Raw genomic sequence first — 10,565 nt, 5'->3', positions numbered from 1 at the left:
ATGCCTCGGGGTCGGAAAAGTAAGCTCCGTGCCCATAAGAGACGCTGTCAGTCCCAAGAAGAGACACTGGATGTAGCGGGTGATCAGGCCACTGCAGCAGTCGAAGAGGAGCCCACCTCTTATTCCTCCCATCGTTTGCCAGCCGCTTTGTCACATATCAATCCCACCATCACTTCTGATGGAGCTGTTTCATACACAAGAGCTAATGAAGGTGCCAGCTACCAAGTAAGTCCAAGCTCTAGGCAGGTCCAGCCCACCATTGAGCACTTGCGCAGACACACTGTAGAAAGGAAGGTGGTTATAATGGTACATTACCTGCTGCACAAGTATCAAATGAAAGAGCCCATTAAGAAGGCAGATATGCTGAGAAATGTAATCCAAAGGTACAAGAACCAATTCTCTGAGATCCTTAGAAGAGCCTCTGAGCACCTGGAGCTGGTCTTTGGCCTTGACTTGAGGAAAATGGACCATAACAGGCACATCTATGTCCTCGTCAACAAATTGGAATTAACCTACGACGAGAGGCTGAGTGATGACATAGGTGTGCCCACGACCGGCATCCTGATGACTGTTCTGGGCATTATTTTCATAAATGGCAACCACGCCACTGAGGAGCAAGTCTGGGAAATGTTGAATGTGATTGGGTTATATGCTGGCAGGAATCATTTCATCTTTGGGGAGCCCAGGAGGCTCATCACCAGGGATATGGTGAAGCAAAAGTACCTGGAGTACCGGCAGATGCCCAACAGTGATCCTCTACACTACGAATTCCTGTGGGGTCCCAGATCCCATGCTGAAACAAGCAAGATGAAAGTCCTGGAGTTTGTGGCCAAGATCTGTGACACCACGCCTAGTGCCTTTCCATCCTGCTTTGAAGAGGCCGTGAAGGATGAGGAAGAGAGAGCCCAAGCCAGAGTTGCTGCCAGGGCTCAAATTAGTGCCATGGCTCAGGCACGTGCCAGGGCCATATCCAGCATCTCCTCCTCTCCCAAGTGAAATCTAAAGAAGATTCTTCACTTTGTGTTTGAAGATGGCAGTCAACATTCTAAGTAGCTGAGGGGGGGGGTTGGGTTGAGTTGGAGGCAGCACAGTGTTTATCATCTTTGTGTTCCTGTTCTGTGTGGTGTCTTGAACACTTTTTTGAAAAAATGCTGTTGCTTTTAATAGAAAGTCTAATTAGCATTGGAGTTTCTGAATGGGATTGGTCAAATATTGCTGTGTATGAGTCCTAAGAGTAAGAGTTTTATTCTTCTGTAAAACAGTTTAGGAAATGTTCCGTCTTATTTAGTCATCTGGAATAAGATAACATCAGAAAAGGCATTTCCTTGGAAATGTGAAAGAACTCAGCAGTAAAATAATTGGCATCAAGATATAAAGAAAAACAAAGTAAAAGATGATAAATTCACGGTTTCACTTATCACTTCTATTGTTCTGTAATATTAAAAGATGTATACCTGAATATGCTTAGCATATTCAAGAATGTAGAAAAATTACATCCTAATAAATTGGACTTCTTGCTCACTGGCTCTGTTATTCCTCAAACATTAGTTGAGCATCTGTTATTTGGAAGGCTCCATGATAGTACTGAAAATGCTAGGATAAGCAAGACCCAGCCTCTGCCCATAGAGTTCTAGAGTCTAGGAGCAGTTATCATTTAAGGAGAATGGTGAGATAAATCCTATGACTTAAAGGACAAATAAGAAGGTGTGAAGAGATGGAGACCCAGATGAAAGCAGCCAGGTGTAAATGCTGTGAAGGACGGTTTATAGTCGAGTTGATTCCTACTCACAGTGGCTTCATGTGTCACAGAGTAGATCTTCTCCATGGGGTTTTCTTGGCTGTGATTTTTACAGAAGCAGATTGCCAGGCCTTTCTTCCGCAGTGTCGCTGGGTGGGTTTGAACCTCCAATCTTCAGGTTAGCAGCCTATCGAAATCTACTTGAACCATCCAGGGACCTAATGCCATGAAGCAAGGGAATTGGGGGCTTGGAAAGCTGCGTATCCTTCAGGGTTAGTTAATTTTATGTTAAGTTGGAGGGAGGTAAGATGAGGTGTCAGCAGGAGACAGCCACTCAGATGGCATGTCTCAGAGTTGAGAGACCAAAGCCTCTCAAATAGAATGGGAAAGTGCTTTTAGCAGTTACTTTGGTAACATGGAAAATTAGAATTCTTGACCTGGGGCAAGAAGGGAAGGTATCCTGAGCTATTGGTGTGATTGAATACAATGCACAAACTATGTGATTCAGATGCATCATCTTTAGGGAGATTTTGAGAAAAAAAGGTGATGGTCACTTGAGGTCAGATGCTGAGAAGCTACTGGGTTGGCAATTTTTGCTCTGGCCCAGGAGAAGCAGAGCCCACTCCATTAAAAGAGCATTTTAAGTATCTTGACTAGTTTAGCCAACTCTAAGGAAGGAATTTATTTTTGCTGGGGGTGAAATAAATGCATATAGGGTGGTTTAGTTGGAAGGGAGGTGGGAATGGTGGAAAGGAGGTAGTCCTTGACCCAAATTCTAGGAGCTTCGAGTTGCGTCCAGCTGAGGAAGACTCCAAACTTAGAACATCCAACTCCCTATAGCCTTCCCCTTCCTGTCCCATCCCTCACCATGCAACTCCTCTGATTAAAAAAAAAAAACTCTTCCACATAACTTCACTTTGGCAGTGAAGTTTAGACAGCTGCCCATTCTTCTGAATATCTCCAACACTCTCAAAGTTGTTTTCCAAATCAGCTTGTAAATAGAGTCTGATTCGGCACAGCATCTCCTAGTTTAAGGATATATCTTAACCCTAAAGTTACAGAGGGAGTTTCAGAAAGCAGATGAGGTTAGAAAGAAAGGAGGTTGTATTTGAGGCTGGCCACTGAATACATACACAGAATAATCAGCAAATTTATCAAGAACCAATGATTCCCTCATAAGTGGTAGATGACAAAGGGCCAAGGAAATCATGGTATAGCAACCATCTACAGAGGCTGCATTCCTATGAACTCTTGCATCCTTCCAAGAGGATGTAGTAGTTTTCTTCTTTTTTTTTTTTTTACATTGAATTACCACAAATTTAGTGCCTTACCACAAAACCCAAAAACCCATTCCCATCGGGTCGATTCCTACTCATAGCGACCCTATAGGACAGAATAGAACTGTCCCATAGGGTTTCTAAGGAGCACCTGGTGGGTTTCAACTGCCGACCTTTTGGTTAGCAGCCATAGCACTTAACCACTATGCCAGCAGGGTTTCCATCTTACCACAACACACATTATTATGTCACATTTCTGTAGGTTAGACGTCTGGGTAGGTTCTGCTGGTTTCTCTGCTCTGGGTTTCAAAGGCTCAAATAAAGCTACTGGCTGGCTGGGCTCTTTCTGGGAGACCCTAGGAAGAATTCCCTCCCAAGCTCATTCGGGTTGTTTCTGGAATTCAGCTCTTTGGGAGAATTACTTCTTTGGACTTAGAAGACTAGGACCTGTTTCCTTGTTGGCTATCACCTGGTCCCATACTTCCTAGGGACCTCTCTCCAGTCCTTGTACACAGGCCCCTACATCTTGAATCAGTAATAGATTGTTGAATCATCCTGAAGCTTCCCCCTCTGCTGCATCCCTGTCCTGCCCCAGCCTTCTTGTAAGAGATCATGTGATTACATTGGACCCACCAGGATACCAAAAAACCAAACCGTTGCAGTTGGGTTGATTCCAACTCATAGCGATCCTATAGGACAGAGCAGAAACTGTCTCATCGGGTTTCCAAGGAGCTACTGGAGGATTCAAACTGCCAACCTTCTGGTTACCAGCCATGGCTGTACCACCAGGGATCCCCAAGAGGACAATCTGGTATAATATCCCTGTTTTTAAGTTTTGCTTTCCTAACCTTAATTATAGCTGCAACTTTCCTTTGGTCATGTAACATAACATATCCATCGCTTCCAGAGATAAGGGCATGGGAATCTTTGTGGAGCAAAATTCGCCTATCAGGGAGGTAGAAAATGTTTCTTCAGCAGTCATACTAGCTTGGATATGAACCAGTAAAAAAAAAAAAAAAGAAAGAAAATTTACCTTTCTTCCCCTGACTCTTGTCTGTTTCTGGTCCAGGAGAAAATTCTCGTTTCTTAGTGTGCCTAATTGCACCTGTTGAAGTGTTTAGACTGGTCATCAAGTGATAGTAGCAGAGACTTACAAGGTAAATTTTGACCATGCACGCAAAGGAAGAAGAAAATTCTCAGTTTATTGAGATTATAGAGGTTATTGTAAAGGGTGGTGCAGAAAGATGCTGTTGAGAGAGGAAGGGTGAATCCTTATTGATGTGATTTACGGGGGCCTTTTGGAAATTGGTGTAGTCCTGTATTTAAAAACAACTGTCACATAACCCTCCCCCCAAAAAGAAAAAGGAGCTGTAGGGTTGCTATGTGTTGGAATTGACTCGAAGGCAATGGGTTTGGTTTGTTTGGCTTTTTTTTTTTTTTGGTCACATGGTATGCACTGGTAAAATTTGGTGAATTGCAAAAACACTTTGGCCTTCTCAAAAATTTCTCCAAGTTTCAAGAGGTCTGCTGTTATGACAAGGTATAATGTTCTTTATTGAGCATCTACTATGTAGCAGCTTATGGGAGACACTGTAAAGGCTTATCCCACTGTGTCTTGCTTTCCTTACTGAGTTCATGGGGAAACAACATTCCTATTGCCATCAAGTCAATTCCGACTCATAGTGACCCTGTAGGACAGAGTAGAACTGCCCCATAGGGTTTCCAAGGAGCACCTGGTGGATTCGAACTGGTGACCTTTTGGTTAGCGGCCGAACTCTTAACCACTGTGCCACCAGGGTTTCTTTTCTTACATAGCAGTGCTATAAAAATACATCGTGAGTTTCTAACATACATGGAGAACAATGTACATATTGTTCTGCCTCTTATGCTTCTCGCTTAATAAAAAGAACGCAGGATCTTTCAGTGACAGCATGTATAGAGCTACCTCACTCTTTTAAATACTCTCTAGAATTCCTAAGTGTGTATGTGCCATAATTAGTTTAACCATTCTTCTCCATCAGTTGTTTCCCATTTGTTACTGTGGTTAATAGAGCTGAAATCAACAGTTGGACGTGAATTCTTGGACAAATGCACATGTTTCTTATAGGAAAGATATAGCAAAGTGCAAATTGGATTAAAGTGGAAAGCATGTGAGGGTTGTAAATGTTTATAAATGTTGCTGAAATTCTGTTCCAATAAAACTGCACCAATTCATATTTTCACATATTAATATATGTGAATAACCTACACTCTCACAGGCATTTTATTTTATCAACCTTTTAAACTTTGGTCAAACTTCTGGGTGAAAATATACTGCCTCACTCTTATTTTAGTTTGTATTTCCCTGTTTCCTAATCAGGTTGAGCAGAAAACTAACTTCATCCCTCACCCATATAAAGCAGGATTTCTGCAGTGATATATGAGTATCAGGATTCTTTGGGCATATCTTCAAAGTTTTCAAATGTCAACTGACATTTGCCTTTACTTGGAGAACCAAGAATTTGGTCAGGATGACCAGGTGCCTGAGAATGGGTCCAGATAGGACGCCCTCAACTAGAAGGACCTGAGGGAGAGATCAGTTTCCAGAGTCGATGAGAGAGACCATGTGCAAAACCAAGTCCAGAGAGCCCTAGGCAGACGGCAGTCAGGGTTCAGAATTCAGAGTTCCACATAGGGTGTTGGAGAGATCAAAAGAAGAGAAGGTGGGGAGTCTTTTGGTGGGTCCTGTACAAACTACATGAATAGGCTTTGGAAATCTCTGAATCATCATTACCAGCCTGAAGTTGTGGGGTGATCTGAGTGGGCCAATCTACTGGATGAAAAGACTAGAGGCATGCTTGATACCCCATTCTACCTTGGAATCCCCCGTACCCACTGTCAGGCAGTGTAACTTTGTGTTCTTCTCATTATTGTCACCAGATACTGCCTGGGTAGGGGGCTGGCCCAAGATGTAAACATTTTACAGGGAGAATGGGTACCACTGGAGATGATGCAGCCCACTGTTAAACTGTCTGGGGGTTGTGGGCATATGTGAGTCCAAAGCTCTGTCTTTATTATTGTTAATAGCCCTGACTTGATTGAATTAAAAAATAATAATACTCTGTACCGGTTGCTCCCAATGGCATTACATGATCTGTAGTAAAATGTGTTATCACCTTTCACTGCAAGTTGAAAGCACTGGACCAGAGTGTCAGCATCAGACCAGCAGTGGTAAGGATCTCAGGAGGACCTCAGGCCCTAAGAGACATAAAGGTGAACACCCTGAAGCAAGTCTGCGAGAACCATCCACTGTAGAACAGCAGAAGCCGCACAGATCCCTGCTCCTGGTGTCTTCCTCGGGCGGCCCAGGCATGACTGTTAAACTCAGATACCCCTTCATTTCACCCTCTGGTGGCTGGGGGTGGGGGCCGCAGTGTGTGTGTTTGCCGTGGGGGGCGGCGGGCGGGGTGAGGGAGTACAATGGACCTTCCTCTAAGTTTAGAGACTCAGTTCAGCAGAGGGAGGCGTCCTGGCATGGCCAGAAGTCAAAGTCAGACACCTGAGTGAGAACCTTGGGTACTTTTCCTCCTCTAGAACAAGGGGAGCTGCTCTGAGCTCAGCCTCAGCTGCCGGCCCTGGGAGGCTGCAGGCAAGGGTGGCAGGAAGTGGCTTCCCCTGACTTTCGCCTCTGGTGTCTCAGGGAAATAAGGACTGAGCTGTGAGCGAGAAGCATCAAGTCAGCAGAAAGGGAGTCTAGGAGGTAAGATAAAGACCCTGGGTGAGGTTTGCGGGGATCGTTGATGGCCACCCCAGATGGAGAGGGCCGTACAGAGTCCTGCCACTGCTTTGAATCCCCAGCAGGTATCACCTGATTTTGTGCTCTCTGAATTCCCCCTGTGGGGACTCAAGGACATGAGGGCTTGACCCAGGGTGTTGTCCTCAGGCCAGCACAGGGAGGATTCTCAGGCCCTATCAGAAGTAAAGTTGAGACCCGGGGCAAGGTCTGAAGGACCATTTACACCAAAGCAGAGAAGGCCATCACAGAGCTCCGCCCCTGCTGCCAGCCTTGGGAGGGTCCAGGCAGGGGTGGCCGAATGTGAAATACTGTATATTGATGAACACTAGTCATGTGTACTACAAGTTGCAGTATTCATGTTTATTGAAAACCCTTTGTTTTTAAATAAGCTTATTAGTTTACAATGTTTTAGATTCACAGAAAAGTTGCAGGGATAGTACAGAGTGTTCCTGTATACCCAGCTCCTACTTTCTCCTACTGTTGGAATCTTACGTTAATATGATAAATTTGTCACAAGTAATGAACCATACTGATACATTATTATTAACTAAAGTTTATACTTTAGTCCAGGAACCCTGATAGTGCCATGGTTAAAGTGCTCGGCTGCTAACCGAAAGTACCCTTAATGGACTCACCAGCCGCTCCTCGATCCTTGGGAGAAAGATGTGACAGTCTGCTTCAGTAAAGAGTTACAGCCTTGGAAACCTGACACGGCAGTTCTAATCTGTCTTGTGTGATTGCTGTGAGTCGGAATCAACTGGAAGACAGTGAGTTTTTTGGGTATATTTTAGTCAGGTATCTGAAGTTTTTTTTTGTTCCCTCCTCCCCCAATATCCTTTTTCTGTCCCGGGATCATTTCTCCTTAGGCTCGTCTAGACTGTGACAGTTTCTCAGATTTCCTTGTTTTTGATATCCTTGACAGTTTAGGGGAATCAGGTATTTTGTAGAATGCCCTTCAGTTGAGATTTGCTTGATGTTTTTCTCATGATTAGACTTGTGTTATGTGTTTTTTGGGGGAAGACCACACGAGTAAAGTGCCACTTGCATCACATTGTATTAAGGGTACATACCATCACTATGACTTATCACTGATTGTGTTCACTTTGATTACCTGGCTGAGGTACTGTTTGTCAGGTTTCTGCACTGTAAAGTTACTCTTTTTTCCCCTTTCCAAAGTGTGTTCTTTGGAAGAAAGTTGCTATGCTCAGCCCATGCTTAAGAAGTGCGGAGTTATGCTCCACTTCCTTGAGGGTGGAGTATCTATAAAAATTATTTGGAATTCTTCTGTGTTAAATATTTGTCTGTTTTTCCCCACTTATGTGTTTATCCAATCATTTATTTATAGAAGTATAGATTCATGAATATTTATTTTATACTTAGGTTATAATCCAGTATTAAGTTATTAATTTTGTTGCTCAAATTGTTCTATTGCTACTAGAGTCTTGTTGCTTCTAAGCCCTCTCAACAGATAGACCTTGCAAAATATACGCACATATATGCAAATGTATGTAATGTACATATATAATTATTTCTGTATTTATTCATCTGTTTTTTTAATCTATACTAATCTTTTTGGTATGTCTTGTAATTTTTTCTTGAACCCCAAATTTTTCTTGAAAGCCAGACATATATCAGCGTTAGGTACAGAGGGAAATATGCCTTTAGGGTGAGAATTTATGCTAATGTGGTTAGGAGTTGGCCTCTGTTTAACGTTTGTTGTAGCTACAGGTATCAGAGGCTTCAAATTCCTGTCTTTCCTTTGTTTCTCCTCTTTGCTTTAGGGCTTCTCTTTGTAGTTTTAGGGCTTCTCTTTGTAGTGTTCCTCAGAAAGCATCTGTATTTCGCAGCTCTTTCAGCTGTAATTCATCGCTATTATACTGGAGGTTTGCTGCTCTGGTGGTAGAGTATAGGACAGGGTTCTATAAAGTTCCAATTAAATCTCAGTATTTTCATAGGCCTGTGTCCAGGGAGTGTGGCCATCACAAGTGTTTCTGTCCCTCCTCTAGGAGTATAGTTTGCCACTTACTCCCACTCTCCCTGGCCTCTGCTTCCTCTCTGGCTCCACCATTCCTAATCTACTTCTTTAGAGCCCTATCCCCTGTCTACTGTGTATGTGTTGGTATTTTTTTCCGCCTTGGATGAGACAGGAATGCTTAAGGGCTAGAACAACAACAACAACAAAAAAAAAAACCAAACCCCTTGCTGTCAAGTGAATTCTGACTCAGAGTAACCCTATAGGACAGAGTACAACTGCCCCATGAGGTTTCCTAGGCTGTAATCTTCAAGGAAGCAGACTGCCACATCTTTCTCTTGTGGAGTGGCAGGTGGGTTTGAACCTTTTTGTTAACTGCCTAGCACTTAACCCATGCACCACCAGGGCTTCTTTTGAAGGGGTCGCTATGAGTTGGAATCCACTGGATGGCAAAGGGTTTGGTTTTTTAGACTGGGGTAGAAATTCTTTCCCCTAGGTGGGGTAAAGTTTCTGAATTACACTGGAGAACCCAGTGCTGAACCCTGGAGAGTAGGCCTTTATTATGGAGAAGAATCTGGGAGGATTAGACAATGGTTATTCTTCCCCCTCCTCCTGCCAAAGCCACCAGGGACTTTTTCTCAGATCCTTATCATGAAAATCTGGTGAGGTTCCTAGACGGAAAGCCTAAAAATTTTGGGGTCCCTTCTGTGATTTCAGTATTCAGGAGTTTCGTAGTCTCATACCAGTCCAGATTCAGTCTCCAGCAAATCGTCAACGTTACTAGTAAAGTAACTGGTCCTACCTCTATGCCTTCCAATGACTTCTGCTCCAAGTTAGCAGATCTGTTATTATCTCTCTGGATGCTCCAGATTTCAAGGTGGAAATTTGCCTTCTGACCTCTGTTCTCTGATGAGTACAAGGAAAGTCATTGATTTTCAGTTTTTCTATTTCTTGTTGCAAAGATGGAAGTGATAACTTACAAGCTCTTTAGATGTTGGAGATGAAACTAGAAATCCTTAAACTGTTTAAAAGTATTGTAGATTTATACAGAAATTGCAAATACAATACAGAGAGTTCCTGTGTACTTTTCTCCCTGCTTACTCCAAAGATACCAACTTAAATAACTCTAAAAAAAAACCAAAAAACAGTGCTATAGTACCCAGCTTACATAATGATATGATAGTACCAAAGTTCAGAAATATTATTAACTAAACTGCAGTCTAATTTGGATTTAATCAGTTTTAATATTCACTTGTTGCTTTTGTTGTTGTTGTACTATTTCGTTTCATGTTATCTTGTTTGGTGTAGTTTTATGAAATTTTGTCCCATGTATAGATTTTAGTCAGAGTGTTCCAATACCCTAAAGAAATGTCCTGCTATGACCCCTTTGTAATCATACTTTCCTGGTAATCACTGATCTTTTGTGCCTGATCTTTTACCTTACTGTAATTCTGTCATTTTGAGAATTTTATATAAATGGAATCATACCTCATAGGCTTTTTTTTTTCACTCAGCAAAATGTCCTTGAGATTCATACAAGTTGTTGTTTGTATCAATAGTCTGTTGCTTCCTATTGGTGTGTCCCATTGTATAAATGTAACACAGTCCGCTTATCCATTCATCTGTTGAAAGATATTTGGGTTGTGTCTAGTTTTTGACTATTACAAATGAAGCTTCTATGAATAGTTTTCATTTAGGATAAATATTCAGGAGTGACCTGTTGATCATATGGTAAGTGTATGTTTAATTTATACAAAACTAATAGATTGTTTTTCAGTGACCTTGAAATTTTACATTCTCATT

At 42.4% G+C, this 10,565-nt stretch overlaps 1 protein-coding gene across 1 annotated transcript; it reads left to right on the top strand.

Moving 5' to 3' along the window:
* On the top strand, nucleotides 1–996 carry LOC126069444 (melanoma-associated antigen B10-like). The gene has a single exon (XM_049872890.1). The coding sequence runs from the start codon at nucleotides 1–3 to the stop codon at nucleotides 994–996; it is 996 nt and encodes a 331-aa protein (XP_049728847.1).
* The last annotated feature ends 9,569 nt before the right edge of the window (nucleotides 997–10,565 follow it).

The sequence above is a fragment of the Elephas maximus genome, chromosome X (assembly GCF_024166365.1).
Source record: "Elephas maximus indicus isolate mEleMax1 chromosome X, mEleMax1 primary haplotype, whole genome shotgun sequence".
NCBI lineage: Eukaryota > Metazoa > Chordata > Mammalia > Proboscidea > Elephantidae > Elephas > Elephas maximus.
Note: the sequence above shows the minus strand (reverse complement) of the source record. Positions and strands in the feature narration are given on the sequence as shown.